The 17,869-nt window shown below is 37.0% G+C and overlaps 2 protein-coding genes and 1 pseudogene across 2 annotated transcripts; all 3 read left to right on the top strand.

Annotated features, from left to right (window-relative positions):
* The first annotated feature begins 581 nt into the window (after nucleotides 1-581).
* Nucleotides 582-4,533, top strand: LOC125210425 (amino acid permease 6-like). The gene is made up of 6 exons (XM_048109984.2): nucleotides 582-669; nucleotides 1,945-2,169; nucleotides 2,235-2,328; nucleotides 2,716-2,960; nucleotides 3,139-3,403; nucleotides 3,677-4,533. The coding sequence occupies exons 1-6, from the start codon at nucleotides 582-584 to the stop codon at nucleotides 4,164-4,166; spliced, it is 1,407 nt and encodes a 468-aa protein (XP_047965941.1). The 3' UTR covers nucleotides 4,167-4,533.
* A 714-nt stretch (nucleotides 4,534-5,247) lies between these two features.
* On the top strand, nucleotides 5,248-12,266 carry LOC125215157 (tRNA synthetase class II (D, K and N) family protein). The gene is made up of 15 exons (XM_048116487.2): nucleotides 5,248-5,694; nucleotides 6,191-6,334; nucleotides 6,680-6,789; nucleotides 7,452-7,563; nucleotides 7,686-7,757; nucleotides 8,578-8,669; nucleotides 8,995-9,115; nucleotides 9,686-9,808; nucleotides 9,952-10,147; nucleotides 10,233-10,420; nucleotides 10,535-10,606; nucleotides 10,709-10,807; nucleotides 10,878-10,958; nucleotides 11,505-11,562; nucleotides 11,877-12,266. The coding sequence occupies exons 1-15, from the start codon at nucleotides 5,335-5,337 to the stop codon at nucleotides 12,035-12,037; spliced, it is 1,989 nt and encodes a 662-aa protein (XP_047972444.1). The 5' UTR covers nucleotides 5,248-5,334; the 3' UTR covers nucleotides 12,038-12,266.
* A 3,702-nt stretch (nucleotides 12,267-15,968) lies between these two features.
* LOC125209221 (agamous-like MADS-box protein AGL62 pseudogene) lies at nucleotides 15,969-16,613 on the top strand (annotated as a pseudogene).
* Nucleotides 16,614-17,869: the final 1,256 nt, after the last annotated feature.

Raw genomic sequence — 17,869 nt, 5'->3', positions numbered from 1 at the left:
CCATTATTTTTATATAAAATGAAACTCAAAACTTTATTGATACATACTTCTATGCTGTGAGCATATTTAAAATGAAATTCAAACGCTTACTAACACAGCCTTATTAATCAAGATAATTAAAGTGGTCTAGGAATCAAACTGATAAATTTCTCCTAAATTTTAGTAAAAAATTAGAGTTAGACCGAGTATATCATAAAAAAAATAACTAACTAACCGTAAGGAAAATCGCAATGCCATATATCACGCATCTAAGATCTACTCATATCCAACAATAAAGATAAGCTTAATTAGACTCCATGATTCATCTATTTATGCTCAAAATCTAGCTTTCTTTTTCACTCTTCAGAGAGCTAAAAAAAGAACCTAACCCATATTTAAGCCACATTTAGACTATACTTCCTTTTTATCTTTCATTTTCTTTTAATTCTAGTGCTGCAACAAATCTCAGAGTGCAAAATCTTGTGAGTCTCACAGTCAATTAATATTCATTCTTTTCGAATTTTTTTGCTTTTATGTCCATTGATGGTTCTTTTATAGTATTTCAATTGTAATCTCCCACTTACTGGATATTTGTAGAATCGATGAGCAAGGCTGACAGTTTGAACGTCGAATCACTAGAGGGATATGATGCATCCATGTTCGATGATGATGGCCGTCCAAAAAGAACTGGTAAATTTTACTCCTATTTAGAATGTGTTTGATAACATGGAATTAAGTGTTATATATGAAATTGAAGCTTTATGTTCCAAAATTTACTGTTTGGTACCACAATATCACTTGAATTTTGAATTAAAATTCAATTACAAATCACCCCAGTTATACAACTTGAAATCCATAACCAAAATAAATATGTGAAATCTCAAATAATTGTAAAATTGAGTACATCACAAAACTGCACACACAAAACACATAGTGCACGTACATAATGATTTTTTAAAAAAATCAACTTTTTTACACAAGTATTAGCAAGATAAAAGTGAGATTAAAAGAAATGACACTACCTATAACTACATTTATCGAATAAATTTATTCACTTACAGGATTTTTAGTTGAATCCCCAACCCCAAGAGCCACTCAAACCTCGACCCGATGAGGCATCTGGAAATAGGGGTGGGTAGGTACGGTATACCTTACCGAAACCACCATACCGTATACCTTACCGTAAATACGGTAAGCGAAAAAGTCATACCTTTACCTTACCAAAGTTTTCGGTATACCGAACTTCGATATACCTTATTTTCGGTATGACGAATTTCCATACCAATACCGTATCTCATTTTCGGTATACCGTACCGAAGTTCGGTTTACCTTACTTTTACAGTATACCTGACTTTCAACATCAATTAAAATAAAAAATTAAAGTTTCTAGAATATTATTTATATTTTATAATTTTAAAAATAAATTAAATATAATGTATTCATAATTATATTTATATTTTATGATAGATTTTATAATTTAAAAATATATAAAATATATTTTTATATATAATTGTGTTTATATTTTTGTGGTATATACCTTAGTTTACGGTATATACCTTAATTTACGGTATATACCGAATTTCGGTATGCAGCGGTATACCGCGGTATTTGAAAATTCATACCGTTACCTTACCGGAATCTTTCGGTAAGGTATCATACCGTACCGAAAGTCACGGTATACCGAAAATTCGGTATTTTCGGTATTTTTTCGATACGATAAGGCCGGTATTTCGGTATTTCGGTATTTTTCCCCAGCCCTATCTGGAAATATGTAAATTAGGTACTTAACAGCCCGCTAAGTGAGAGTCCACCCCTTAGGCCCATATTGCGCCTGACAAGCGTGACTCAAACTTGTTCATTGGGACAAATCTATCTCTCATGAACCCGTTATGCCATGCGGGCAATGAAGATTTTTTGTTTCCATTATCTACACTAGCTAATGGGATTTTGTTTCTGCAAGAACAGGAACAGTATGGTCAACAGGGGCCCACATAATAACAGCAGTTATTGGGTCGGGCGTATTAACACTAGCATGGGCCATTGCTCAAATGGGCTGGATTGCTGGGCCTATCGCCCTCATCGTTTTCTCACTCGTCACTCTATTCACCTCATACTTGCTCGCTGATTGTTACCGTGCCGCTGATGGCACCCGAAATTATATCTACAAAGACGCTGTCAAAAACTATCTAGGTAAAAAAAATCCACTAGCTTGATTTTACATTCTCATATGCCCTAACAATAATCAATTGATGCAGGAGGAATCAAATATAAGTTTTGCGGAATAGTCCAATATAGCTATCTTTTCGGTGTGACAATTGGATATTCAATCACAACCGCTATCAGCATGGTGTAAGTTTACAACCTTTTCCTTTCCCTATAGGTAAACATTTATGTCGGGTGTATGTAGGGCTGGCCGACATTTTTCTGTTGGTAATCATGATTATCGACGGATTTTCGTGGTTTACAACTAGAAAATTTTGTCAGTAAATTCATTGGTGGTGATCATGATCGCGTATCCAATATTCAATGCAACTATCTTTTGCTAACGGAAATCTGTTGTAACATTAACTTGCTGTAACTCTACACTTTTGTAATATTTCCGTCGGTAATCTGTTGGTTGATTTACTGGCTGACATTTTCCGACAAATTTTCACAGTTTACTAACGGAAAGATCGTCGGTAATTTTTCATTGTTTGTAGTTCCTCTCTTTCTATGAATTAACCAATGCTTTTGTAGGGCGATGAAGAAAGCAATATGCTTCCACAAACACGGACACAACCACGACTGCACGTTGTCAAACAATCCTTTCATCATACTGTTCGGATTGATAGAAATAGTTCTCAGCCAAGTCCCCAACTTCCACGAGCTAGCGTTTCTCTCATACATCGCGGCCATCATGTCGTTTGGCTATGCCACCATCGGTCTTGGCCTCTCCATCGCCAAGGTTGCGGAAGGGAGGCACGTCACCACCAGCATCACAGGCAAGGAGAATAAGGGCTAAATGTCCCCCTCAACATATTTTATTTATACCATTTCGTTCTTCATTTTTTAAAATTTCATAAATTTCCTACATGCTTGCCTCATCTCAAATTATAAAAATTTCTTTATATAAACATATTTGCCCTTTCTGAATTGAATTCCCGGCTCCGTCTCTCATAGGCAAACCCATTGGCAAAGACTACTCCGTCGAGGAAAAGATGTGGAGCTGCTTCGCTGCGATCGGGAACATCGCATTCGCCTATGCCTTTGCCGTCGTCCTAATCGAGATCCAAGACACTATCCGGTCAGGCAGCTTGACGGAGAGCAAGGTGATGAAACGTGCCTCCACTGCAGGGATCATGATCTCAACGATTTTCTACTTGTCGTGCGGCTTGCTAGGGTACGCTGCATTCGGCAGCGACGCGCCAGGGAACTTCTTGACCGGGTACGCACTACAAAAAAAGTTTTTAAGAACACAAAAATAGAGACACAATTACTTCCATTATATAAATTTGAAAAATAATCACAATTTAATTCGCAAAAGAAAGTTTCCAAATGAGGATAAATTATCTTAATCTTCCATTTGCGTCCCATATTGACACCACGAATAAAGCTGCTTTTTGAAGTGTTGTGGTACGTTTAGAAAAAAAATAGCACTATTGTCCTTAATTAATTGTATTAAAATATGTCCTTATAACCGCTATTTTTCTTATTCTAGTTACGGCTTCTACGAACCGTACTGGCTGGTCTTCGCGGCGAACTTATTCATCGCCATCCATCTCTTCGGGGCGTACCAAGTGTTTTGCCAGCCCATCTTCGCGGCGGTGGAGGCGTGGTGCGGGCGGGTATGGCCGGGGAACAAGTTACTGAGCAAGGAGTACAAGTGGTGGAAGCTAAGGCTGAGCCCATTCCGGGTGGTGTGGCGGAGCTCGTACGTTGTGTTCACGACGTTCGTGGCGATGATGTTGCCGTTTTTCAATGATTTCGTGGGGCTCCTCGGCGCGATATCGTTCTGGCCGCTCGCGGTGTTCTTCCCTATCGAGATGTACATAGTTAGAACCGGGGTCTCTCGGTCGTCGTGTCGGGGGCTTTTCTTGCAGGGCCTCAGCGGCTTCTGCCTCGTCGCGTCATTGCTCGCGGCGGCAGGATCTGTGAGAGGGCTCATTCACTCCCTCGGAACGTTCAAGCCACTGCAGTCGCGATCTTGATCGTTAATTAGTTTGGTCAGCGTTATATACATGTAGAGATCTTAAGTTGTGTTTTAGAAGAGTTTGATTTGATGCAACCGTTGATTATGTATATCTATTAATGCTAGGTGTGTGCATAGGGCTAAGTTGTCATTTCGGCTCATGAATATTTGTTACTGGTATAGTGGTATTTATCGTGATACTCGCAAAATCAACCCCCATTACTGTTAATTAGGTTGGACCAATCCAAGCACATTCCTGGTTAGGCTCAATTATCTTGAGGCTTGACTCGGCTTGGCCCATGTCTGGAGCAAACGAATTGAGTTGTGTTTTCTTAAAGATCTGGTCCGAGCCAAGCCATTTGGTAAGTAGGTCGGGTGAAATGCGAAGATATGTGAAAAAAAAAGAGAGATTGCATTTATAGCTACTCTCTCTGTCTCAAGATAGTTGATTCACACTTTTTTGTTTGTCTCAAGACAGTTGAATCATTTCTTTTTTAGTAAAAATTTTATTCCGTTGCTTTACTCTATTTTCATCTCTCTTAATTTTTTTTCTCTTCACTTTAACATTTAATAAATCAATTCCTTAATGTCGTGCAAAAAAAAAATGCCCCAACTACCTTAGGATGGAGGGAATATTTAATTTTAATATTGTAAATGTTACATTATATAAGTGTGTGAGTCATGTTTATTTTTATGTAAATAAGTTTAGTACATAGGATAAAAAATAGGTTATCCAAAGTTCACCACTATTACTCTAAACTCTTCTATGTATTCCTCAAGAAACCTCACTCGGTTGAGTAGTTAACAATTTCACTTGTTTTAATTGGACAATATGTTTTTTGGAATTTTTCTACTACTAAACTCCGATTAAAGCGTTCAAAATATCGATGTGAAATTCTTTCGAATAAGATGTTCGTGAGCCTGGCACAATGATCGGAGCTCAAGTCTCACCAATTATTTAATCCAAAACCCAACAAATCTATACGAAAAATTAGCAAAAATATAATCGTCGCAACATCGCCAACCAACAAAAATATCAATTTTTAGGAGAATTTGATTGCAACAGAATTTTAACCCAAAGAACCAAAAGTTAAGCTCCATGTACAACTACAATCAACACAAGTGAGTCAAATTTCTAAGAAAAGATAAGACTTGCACCAATTTCAGAATTTGGGCCTCACGCCGTCATGTCCGCCCTTCTCCGCTCCTTCCCCGCCGTCGCCCTCCGCGCAAAGTCCTCCCTTCCGCTCCTACTCCTCACCATCCCAAAATTGAATCCCTCCAAGCTCCTCCACAGGCGCCTCCACTCATCCATTTATGCTTCCGCTTCCGAAACTCTCAGTGTTGCCAGCACCAAACCGCCGCCCTCTCCCGCTGCCGAGACCAACGCCAGCTCCCTTGAATGGGTCAGACGCACTGATTTCTGCGGCGAATTGGGGGAACCGGACGTAGGCAAACGGGTTCGCCTTTGTGGCTGGGTGGCGCTCCACCGTATTCACGGCGGTCTCACATTCGTCACCCTTCGCGACCACACCGGAATCGTGCAGGTAATTTTTTTCCGGATTTTCCCATTTTTGGAGCATCGCACAAGATTTGGGCTTTGCATCTTGCAAATCACAGTATCACATGAAGTTAACAGAATGGTAATTATATGTGGAAATTTTGTGCCGAATTTGATAACCAGTCCCATTTCACATTCATGATTTTTGTTCCAAAAGTTTAATGATTTGATCACACATAATCAAAAAAATTGAGCCTTCAAAGTTTCTTTCCTTCTGAGATGTCAAAATTGTTGCAAAATTTGTACTCCACATGATATGCTCATAGGAATTTACTACTACATGACTTTGTAGTCGTAATTCATTCCCTAGCCTAGCTATTGTCTAGTTTCTGCTATGCAGCTCATGTTGCATCAATGCTGTTAATGCAATTTTCAATGCAGATTGTGATTACAGACTATAATTTTCAAAGTTCCAAAATGTATCTGTTATTGCTCCATCTCCATCTCCATCTCTCTCTTTACTTATATCCGTTGATGGACAGGTTACTACTCTTCCAGATGATTTCCCTGAGGCTCATGCAGTTGTCAATGATTTGAGGCTTGAGTATGTAATTTCAGTGGAAGGGGTTATCCGGCAGCGGCCAATTGAGTCTATAAATAAAAAGATGAAAACGGGCTTCATAGAGGTGAGTTCTGGCCATTAGATTTTTTTTTTCATTGAGCACTAGAAGTTGGCAATAGTTTGTTCACCAAACCGCTTTAGCCAGTTTTTCTGTCAAATATTTGTCTTGACTTTGAGAGTTTCTCGTGTAGTTATACATTTTTCTTGCTCTAAAATTTCAAAACCGTTGTGTTTGTTCTTGGTTGATTAAGCAAATGAAGATCAAGATGATTGCTTCTCTGATAGTTACTATATGCATGTGTATATGGAGAATAAGGCTTCTAACAAATGTTATTGGGAGAAAAAAAAAAAAAAAAGAATGTAAAACTTTTATGATATCTCAATGGTTTTTAGTGATTTTCAATTCCAGGTTGCTGCTGAGCATGTCCAAGTGTTGAATGCAGTGAGATTAAAGTTGCCCTTTTTGGTTACTACTGCTGATGAGGCAAAAGAATCAGCAAAAGAGGAAATCAGATTGAGGTAACCCGTTTTCCATGATCTCCACTAGTATGGGGTGTTATAAATTATAATTGTAGCAACCCCTCTAGTAATTCACTGCCCTTCTTCCAAACGTTTTATTTTCTATGAACAAATTATGTACTACTCCCTCCGTCCAAAAAAAATAGAAAAAGTTGTAAATGACACGGGTTTTAATGCATAATTGATAAAGTATGAGAGAGGGAGGGAAAATGTGGTGGAAGTAGGGTTAGTGGATTGTAGGGTCCATATTTAGAATGATGTGTACGGTTAGTATTGGTTTAAAACTTTCCATTTTGAGAATTAGTCTAATTTTGGTGGACGGCCCAAAATGGTAAAACTTGTCTACTTTTTGTGGACGAGGGGGTACTAAATAACGATTTCAACTGTCAATTATCTATGTCCAATGTCCAGAATTTGTGCACTGCCTGATGTCTTAGAATGAAGGTTTATGTATGAGTTGAGAAGAAAAACAATCCTATCTGCTGCATTGATAACGAATTGACTTTACTTTTGGTTTGGAGGAAGGGTTCAAGGGGTTGGGGGTGTTTGAACCAACTTAGCAATAGTTAAGACTGCAAATTCTTCAGTTGAATTGTTGATATATCTGAAGAATTCAAGTTCTATTAATATGTTCACATACTCATAAAAAGCTCCAATATCAGATACCGATATCTAGACCTACGGCGGCCTCAAATGCATTCCAATATAATGTTGCGGCATAAAGTGGTTAAACTCATTCGACGATACCTTGAGGATGTCCATGGTTTCATTGAGGTATTTACTTTGGTATTCAGTCTGTCTGAATCTGTGATTAAAGCATATCAGAGCTTTTCGATATTTATTACTATAATCCTTGTGTTGATCTTGATCCTGACTTTTTAATTGTTGTAAGGTAGATCGAGACTCCAATTCTGTCTAGATCTACACCGGAAGGTGCGAGGGATTATTTAGTGCCTTCAAGAGTACAGGTATCTTTGACTATTTTTAAATAGAGATATACTGCCTCAATATAGTTTTCATCCTTTGGTATTTCATCAACCTGCTAATATAGTGGGGGCAAGTAGTGAAACTGTAAGAAGTTACGCCAAGTCTTACTGACTGACATTTTTTTGGAGGTAATAAAGGGGAAAGATATCTTGAATTTCAGCATAACGTATGCTTCATCCATCTCAAACTTTGTTGATTGTTAGGAACTTATTAGCCCATTAAACTATACTGTGTATTATTGGAATTATTTTCTCATTTTTCATCTTAAATATACTGAATGTATTATATTCTGAGTCTATGACAAATGGTGCCTTATCGCGTTTGATTATATAGAAAAGTATAACATTTCCTTGTGGCAGTTGATACAGCACATTGAGTTGGTTACATGAATGTTTTTGTAACAAGTCAGTTAATACAGAACATTGGGTTGGTTACATGAATAATTCATAACAAGTCAGTTGATACAGCACATTGAGTTGGTTACATGAATGTTTTTGTAACAAGTCAGTTAATACAGAATATTGAGTTGATTACATGAATAATTCGTAACAAGTCAGTTGATACAGCACATTGAGTCGGTTACATGAATGTTTTCGTAACAAGTCAGTTGATGCAGCACATTGAGTTGGTTATATGAATGTTTTCGTAACAAGTCAGTTGATGCAGCTCATTGAGTTGGTTACATGAATGTTTTTGTAACAAGTCAATTTTTGAACTTTTTCCTTCATATAGCCATTGATTGAATGATTTTCTTCAAAACATAAAGATCTGATGCTTATTCCCATAATCTCTTCTATGAAGCCCGGTACATTTTATGCTTTGCCACAAAGTCCACAACTCTTCAAGCAGATGCTAATGGTCTCTGGTTTTGATAGATACTATCAAATAGCAAGGTACTTCAATAACCTGATAGGATAAGAAACTGCTTTTGCCTTTTTTGTTTTCGTGTATCTGTCTAACCCAAATCAGTTCTAATACACGTTTCCCCTTTGAGCATGTCATTTATGATGAAGGCATTTACATGTCTTAAATAGTAAAATATCCCTTGTTGCTTTGTAGTTCTTGTGAATATGGATTGGTGTTCCAGAATATGAACAACCATAAAAAAATTTTCTTACTTCACAAATAACACTCCACATTATGCAGGCCTTCGTTGTTCTGTATTGACACTTATGATGTGAACAATATTCAGATTTACTTCTGTTTCTTGCCATGCAGATGTTTCAGGGATGAGGATCTAAGAGCAGACAGGCAGCCCGAATTTACACAGCTTGACATTGAAATAGCATTCACTCCTCTGGAGGATATGCTGAAACTGAATGAAGATTTGATTAGAAAGGTTCTCTGACTTGCGTTGCATTCCATAACTTTTAATCAGTTGAGTACTAATGTTCATGATGAAAGTTTGACATGTGATAGTATATTTTGGAAATGTACATCTTTGTCAATGCTGGGAAACATAATAGGTTGATAGGCTAGCTTGAGGGAACCCAGATTCTCAACTATATGATGTCATTGCCTTATGTTGTGTAATTGGGCTATAAATCAGTTATCCAACCATGAAAGAATGTCAGATTTATTCTAGGTGTTAGACATGTGGTCTCAAGCAAGCATGTAATTAATTTTTGGTTATTCTTTATTGGATCTTCTAGAGCTCCACACTTGTGATGCAAACAGTCACTTGTTAACCCTTAAACTAGCTTAAAAAATATGGTCTCATGAATCTGATAATCTTTTTCTTCCATACAAGTCTTCACATCAGTACTCTTGAATAGATAATCTTGTATTGGAAATGTACTTTTACCTTGGCAACTGCTGTTTCAAGCTTTAGCTTATTTGGTAGGCCAAGTGGATTAAACTCTTTTATCCAATTATATGGAGTCTGTAATGACTATTTTATTAATTGCAGGTTTTTCTTGATATCAAAGGAGTTGAACTACCTAGCCCTTTCCCAAGAATGACATATGCTGAAGCTACAAGCAGATTTGGTTCAGACAGGCCCGATATTCGTTTTGATCTTGAACTGAAAGATGTAACCTTCTGTTGACACGCCTCAGTGCTTTGTTTTCATGTAAATAGGATCATAAAGGAGATCAATCTATATATGAGAATGGAGCTTGACCAGTTGTTCACCTTACTCTAGCTGATTTTGGTGAAATCTTGTTCAACCTTCAGGTATCGGAAGTGTTCAGGAATTCTTGCTTCAAGGTTTTTGCAGATACCTTGTCAAGTGACGGCATCATTAAAGCAATATGCATTCCTTCAGGAAGCCAGAAGTATTCAAACAGTGCTCTTAAAAAGGGTGATATTTATGATGAAGCTATTAAATCTGGAGCGAAGGGACTGCCATTCTTAAAGGTCTCAAGTCATGGTAATAACACATCTTAACAAGATACTAGCTAGCATTACTTGGTGAAAATGTTTCCATTGCCATCATAATATAATGTTTAATGCAGGTGGACTTGAAGGGATTCCCGCACTGGTGTCGAGTTTGGGCAAAACCGAACAAGATCTCTTACTGAAGATACTATCTGCTAGTCCCGGTGATCTCATTCTGTTTGCCGTAGGTAACAATGCATCAGTTAATAAAACCTTGGACCGACTAAGGCTTTACGTAGCACATGAGTTGGGATTGATTGATCATGTAAGTTGTTGAGGTCAATTTTATCCTAAAGTACGAACTACATTACCTTACTGCAGAATTTATTATGGCAGTTTTTATTCTGACATTTATGTTGTTTATCTATGTGTTTGCTAGTCAAGGCACTCGATCCTCTGGGTAACTGATTTTCCAATGTTCGAGTGGAATGATTCTGAAGAAAGACTTGAGGTTTGTACAATTTTTATATTTGCTTGACTGAAAGGTTAACGGTGCTCATTCTAAGATACATGTTTATAATTTCTGACCTTTCTATGTTTGACCACTTTGTAGGCCTTGCATCATCCTTTTACAGCTCCTCATCCTGAGGACATGAAAGACCTTGCCTCTGCCCGAGCCTTAGCGTATGACATGGTTTACAATGGGGTCGAGGTAACATAAATCCTTGTATTCCTATACGTTAAGCAGTTTCAATCGCCTGAGAGCCTATGTTTTTTGATAGATTGGTGGGGGGAGTTTGAGAATTTACAAGCGTGAAGTCCAACAGAAGGTTTTGGAAATAGTTGGCATTTCTTCTGAACAGGTAAATAGATCCTATTGCTCCCAACCAATCATACATTAGAGAATGACTTCATTTCTTAAGCCCGCATAAAACCATCTCAACTCTAACTAAGTTGGGTTATGACTGGATTCAAGGCCAATGTGTATTGTATTATGTACTTCTCTTTTGATAATTTTATAAATGTGGAATTGTTTTATAGTTATAGCTAGTTATGGTGGATAGTGGATACATTTGTAATGTATCAAGTTGAGCAAATCAGAACTTCCACGCAAGTTTGAACGTTCCAAATGAGAGAAAGTGGTTAGGTTCTTTCTAGAATATCGATAGATCATATACAGTATGTTGAAGGATAACTCCAGCATCCTTTAGTTCGAAGCTACATAGATCAACTGTTCCAACATCCAGTTCAAAGTAGTTGGTCCCCTTTTCTTCAATAGCAATAACAGTTAGGAAAGTGAAGAAATTGAATTATATAAATACAGATGTCTGAATAACTTGAGGCTGTGTAGTGCTTTCATCTAGGTCCATAATCATAAAATTCATCCTTTTTTTGTTGATGTTGTGCAGGCTGAAAACAAGTTTGGGTATCTTTTGGAGGCTCTGGATATGGGTGCTCCCCCTCATGGTACGGAATGCTGAACTAAAAATTGGTTACAATGTGTAAATGAAAATTATAGTAACAGAAGCAAAGTAGCGGAGACTTGGCTTAGTGAGATTTTCAACTTGTTTATTAGATGAGTTGGATTTGATGGCTGATCCCTTTGCATTTTCAATTCAAATCCTAATGTTTCTGTGCAGTTTCCATCTTTCTCTGCTGTTTGGTTGTATAACTGTCCAGATTCAAATATGGTCGTTGAAGACAATGTCTATATTTGGAGTTCATTCTATGCAAATGCTGTATCGTCTTGTTTTTAGATCTAAACTTGAGAGTTTTCACAGGAGGAATTGCTTTCGGGTTGGATAGACTGGTGATGCTATTGAGTGGGGCTAGTTCCATCAGGGAGGTCATAGCGTTCCCAAAGACGTCAACTGCCGGATGTGCTCTCACTCATGCACCCTCCGTTGTCGATTCACAACAGCTGAAGGATCTGGCTTTGTAGACAACCTTAAATTATTGCAAGGCTTCTTCAACCTTTACGGATAAATGGAGGGTAATGGAGGGTAGCATTTCTCCCTCTTGTAGTAGAATTATTTGGTGATGCTCATTGATTTTGCACACCATCTTTTAATGTATTGCCCCAATAAATGCAGGCCTAATTTTGCTGGGATATATGTTTTTGGTTGGATGATATATTGAAACGGTACTGATATATATTGAGTTTTATTCGACGATGAAGCATAACTTAGTTGATAGGCATAAATTGAGTTTCGTTTGAAGATGAAGCGCATAACTTAGTTGGTAATGTTAAACAAGTAAACAAATCACACTATCACACCATTATGTGGTTTCACATTCTACTATCTCTTTCCACTCATTTTCCAAACCCTTCCGAACTCAAAATGAAATTTCTAATGGCGGATGTAGGGAATATACAAAAGTAGGATACACATTTCACTAACTTTTTCAACTTACTTTTTTTTTTACATTTCTAAAAATCCACGTCAAATCAACTTGTGAAAATAAATGGTGGATGAAGGAAGTACTACAAACTACTCCCTATTTCCTTGAGTTGGGGATCGCTTATTACAGTCAAGTTAGGGGTAGAAGTGGGGTAGAAGTGGTTCATTTTAGTTCTCGTAGGTCTTACGTTAATTCTAGATATTGTTATATTCAATTTTTTGTTTAATTTACAAACAAGATAGTTTGGATATTTTATATTTTCTCTGTCCCTAATAATTCATCACCATTTGACTCGACAAGGGTTTTAAAAAATATAATAAAAAGTGAGTTGAAAAAGTTGGTGGCACGTGAGTTCTACTTTTATATATTAATTTTATAATAAAACGTGAGTGTGAATGAGTTAGTGGAATGTAGGGTAGGTGACAAATTTTTAGGGACGGACGAAAAAGAAAATAGGTGACAAATTTTCAGGGACGGAGGGAATATAATTTATTTTTTGCGCGCCCCAATGAAGCCTACATAAATAGGCCTCATTTACGAGAGAGACGATCGTAATTATTTCATTTTGAAGTTATGGCTCCTAAAATATTTTTAGAGAGGTTTTTTCGGAGGGCCGCTTGTGTTCAAGAAGGGGGTGATGGCGGTGCAACTAGTGTTAAGAAGGGGTCGCGGTGGTGGTGCAGCTGGTTTTCAAGAAGGGGTTGCGGTGGTGCTAAGCAAAAATCATACTCCCTCCGTCTCACGTTACTTGAGGCGTTTCTTTTCGGCACAGGATTTAAGAAAGTTGTGAGTGAATTAAATAAAAAGAGAGAATAAAGCAAGAGAGAGGGTAAGGTAAAAAAAAAGAATAAAAATAAATGTGATTGGACGTTTTATTTTTAGCCAAAAAGAAAAATGACTTAAGTAACTTGAGATAATCCAAAATGGAATACAATCCAAGTAATTTAATTTGGGATAGAAAGAGTATCAATTAAAAGCCTAAGCGTATTAAATCCTATTTATAGCCGCGGTAGGATATCTCTAGAAACTAACACGAAGAACTAGAATACTTTGCAGATTTTCTACAATAAACTATTACTACTATCAAGTACTACCAAAAAACTACTACCTTCGTCTTTTAAAATTTGTCTCATTTTGATCCGACATTGGTTTTAAGAAATGTAATGGAAAGTAAATTGAAAAAGTTACTATTGTGGGTCCTATTTTTATATATTAGTTTTATAATAAAATATGAGTAGCAATGAGTTAGTGGAATATGTGGTCCACTACAAAAAATGATAAAAAGTGAAATGAGACAAATTTTGGGTTCGGGGACGGACGAAAATGGAAAAATGGGACAAATTTTTCAGGGGCGGATGTAGTAGAATACTTAGAAGCTTCTAGATAATTGTATCACTGTCCAGATAGTCTCAGGTGAACAAACACTTCCCCAACATTGTTTTGTGAACGACTAATTAGGTGCATTTCCACTAATAACATCAATCCAATTTCCTTCAATTCATTAAAAATGAAGAAATATTGTCTGGGACACTGCAGAATTCTGGCGTAGATGAGACGTACGCAACAGTTGTAAAGATGTGGCTCAACAAGTTCATTGTAGTCGTAGGAGAGTGGATCGAGCTCGTCAAAGAACGACCGGTGGATTGTGATACGGCAGAATTCTGGCGCGGACCGGAGAAGAACAACCTTCATATTAATGTTGACGCCTATCAAGATCAAACATATGCAGGGACGGATCCAGAAATAGGAATTTGTGGGATCGGATACGGTAAAGAATATTGATAGGGTATTCTGATTTCAGTGTTTCCTCTTCATCGTCATCCTAGTCAAACCTCCTATTAAAGTAATTAAACTATGACTATGATTATTATTACTACCGTTGTGAACTCTCATTTTCATACTCAAATTTAACGTCAAAATACGTGATTTGAGAATTGCTAGCCTCAAACAACATTTATCATTCTTACTTCGTTTACAACATTTATTCAAATTAGCACTCAATTAATGACCATATATCCATACATTAATTTATACCCTCTCCTTAGTATCCACATTTTTTATATTGCTGTATATTGCAATTAGTAAAGTTTAATAAGCGATATAAAACACAATAGGAGTTGTTATAACATGATTAAGATTATGGATATTGTCCCTAATATAAAAAAATTTAGTTGAAATTTAGTATTTTCCATAAATATAAATTTATTCACAAAAATCAGGAACTTATACAGTGTAATAAATTTCCCACAATTTTAAACATCATTCAAGAGTATTATTCTCATGTAATCCATATTTATTGTTATATGCTATGCTTTATACTCCCTCCGTCCCATAGTAGATGTTAACACTTTCTCTTTTAGTTTGTCCCACAAAAGATGTCACATTTTTTTTTTTGGAAAAAGTTTCCTCTCACATCAATTATAAAATTATATTTTCTCCCACCATTTAACACACAAAACAACATCCCCTAAAATCTAGTGTCATCTCCCAAGTGTGCCATCTTCTTTGGGACGGAGGTAGTAAAATTAGTTAGTTGGATTTCTAATACTCAACATAGTTATTGATATTATTAAATTAATGTATTATATAAAATTAATTCTTTTGATTTATTATTTATGTATTTGAAATTATTGAAAAAATAAACAAAATATACTTAAAATATTATAATTATAAATATAATAATACTAACGTACACGTTGTACATTTCATTTCACACCATTATATCTATAGAGGAATGATATGCTACATACCTTATGTGAGCACCACTCTCGTTTGCGCACGTTTAACGCTGTTCGTTTCGATTTATATTCTAATTTTAATCTAATACATTTTTTAATGTTATTAAAATTTTAATTTTACGAAATTCATAAAAATCAAAGGTCGATTTGCTCATTTTCTCTATAATTTTAAATAAATTAATAAAATAACAAATCAAGCTTTGATTTTATAAATTTTGTGAAATTAAAAATTTGAACAACTTTTGAAAAATGCATTAAAATCAAACTAAATATATAAATCGAAACAAATGTGCGTGAAACGAGAGTGATTCATGTACGTAGTATATCATATACTACATCCGGTACATAAATCAATCTATTACGTAGTTTTAAAACAACAACTAGTAACGACTATATTAATAATAAGATGCAGATTAAGGAGAAACTAATTAAAATAAGAAGCACTTTATAAATCGTTGGCCATTCGAATTTCCACATAAACCTAATTAAATCCTTCAGGTTAGAAACGTAATTAATTTAAACGTTAACAAAAAAACAAGTCTAAAATGGAGCAAATTAAGCAAGCGTGTAGAAGGTGAGAATCCACTGCATTAATTCCTCCAATATTTGCTACAATTTTCGCATTAAATCAATCATAGATTACAAAGATCCTCCAATTTTGCCGTAATTAAACCTTAATTAAACCCCTCACTTTCTTTAATCCTCCTACAAAAACCAACCATCATTTGTAGAGAGAAATTAGAGAGATGGCGATGATGAGAGAGAGCAGCGGCGCCGGGAAGAAGAAGACGATGCAGGGGCGGAAGAAGATCGAGATCAAAAAGATCGAGTGCTTGAGCAGCCGACAAGTCACCTTCTCGAAGCGGCGCTCGGGGCTGTTCAAGAAGGCCAGCGAGCTCTGCGTGCTGAGCGGCGCCGAGATCGCCATCATCGTCCACTCCCTCGGCAAGCGCCTCTTCTCCTTCGGCCACCCCTCCGCCGACGCCGTCGTCGATCGATACCTCGGCGGCGGCAATAGCGACGCTGCGGAGGTGGACACCAGGGAATTTAACCGCCACTACTCGGACGTGTCGAGGAAGGTGGAGGCGGAGAAGAAGCGGAGGGACGTGATCGAGGAGGAGAAGAGGGCGGAGGGAGATGTGTTGTGGTGGGATGAGGATGTGGAGGGGGTTGAATTGGATGAGCTGGAGCAGTACGCGGCGGCGCTGGAGGATTTGCTGAGGAATGTCGAGCTTAGGGCTAACGATCTCGTGATTTCGCACTCGCTGCCCAGGGTGATGAACCCTAGCGCGGAGGGGCTGTTTGGGGAAGAGAATAAGTTGGGGGAGTAGTTTCGATTTCGAGAACTGCGTTGTAATTCCTTATCAAGGGTTTGGGTATGGCCAGTTTTGATTGAACAATTAATTTTTTTTAAGGAATTTGTTTTAATTTGTTGATGCTTTTGTTTTCATAGTTTCTTCATGCAAGTATTAATGTAATGAATTAATGTTTGGACACGAATCCCCCCCCCCCCCTCTCATTTATGTTAAAATGATGAGAGTGTGAAATTAAGACAGATTAATGAATTCAAAATACTACACTAATTATTAATTTAAGGATAGTATTACTCATGTAGGAGTATGTTCCAAGTTTCTAACTAAATAGGTCACTGTTCCTTATTCATCAATCCGTACTCTAATCTAATTAGCAGTAGGAGAAAATCAACTCAACACAACCTATAAATTAACGCTCTCTCTTCAATCTTAATTTCATTGCACTTCACCCACCCACGCACACACACACATCTCTGAACTCCGTTGGAACGCGAGACCGGGCCGTTCGAAGCGACCACGGCTGCCACCGCGAGATTTTATGTAATTTTATTTTGTGTGTTAAGTGGAGAGAGTAAACTAAGAAAGAGAATAAAGTAGAGATAAACGTGTTTCCATTTTTGGTAATGGGTCATATTGGATGGGACAAACTAAAAAGAAAAGTATGTCATATTCATTGAGAGAATGAAGTAGCAGATATTTATTTAATGGAATACTATACTATGTACAGTGGAGAAAAAAAAAGTAAGAGATGTAAAGTGACAGAGATGAAGAGAGAATAAAGTAAGGAAGAAGATAAAGAACGTAAGACGGAGAGTGTTTTGCTTTTTGACAAATATGAAAATGATTCTATTATGATGGTGTTAGAAAGTAATCTCACATCAATCCAAGATCGTTGGATGAAGAGTGATGAAATCAAAGGCCAAGAATGGCTCGGAGGATTCAATTAGTTAAGCAGCTGGAGTGAGCTGCGGTTCTAACTAACTGAGCTTGGGCTCTTGAGAGAGTTGTTGAAATTGGAGGAGCAGTATAAAGAGAATATAGTTGCACTTCATCAATTCAGTTTTTCAGTTAGTTCTTCAAGAAAAGAGAGTCTCCAAAAATACTTCACTTGATTAGTTCTTGGTTTAGAATTAGATTAGAGGTGTTGAGTCTTTGGAGTGTGTTCTTGATTGATTGTAAAGCTATGCAGATATCTCAAATATAGTGAATCATTTTATCTTGCCCGTGGATGTAGATCGTAAGATTGAACCACGTAAAATCCCCTGTGTCATTTTCTTGTTCGTTGCTTTCTTGATGATTTCAATCTCCTCATTCTATAAC

The sequence above is a fragment of the Salvia hispanica genome, chromosome 3, assembly GCF_029641045.1.
Source record: "Salvia hispanica isolate PSC_SH4W2 chromosome 3, Shi_PSC_v1, whole genome shotgun sequence".
Taxonomy (NCBI): domain Eukaryota; kingdom Viridiplantae; phylum Streptophyta; class Magnoliopsida; order Lamiales; family Lamiaceae; genus Salvia; species Salvia hispanica.
The sequence above is the reverse complement of the archived record's forward strand: the minus strand, read 5'-3'. Positions and strand labels throughout refer to the sequence as shown.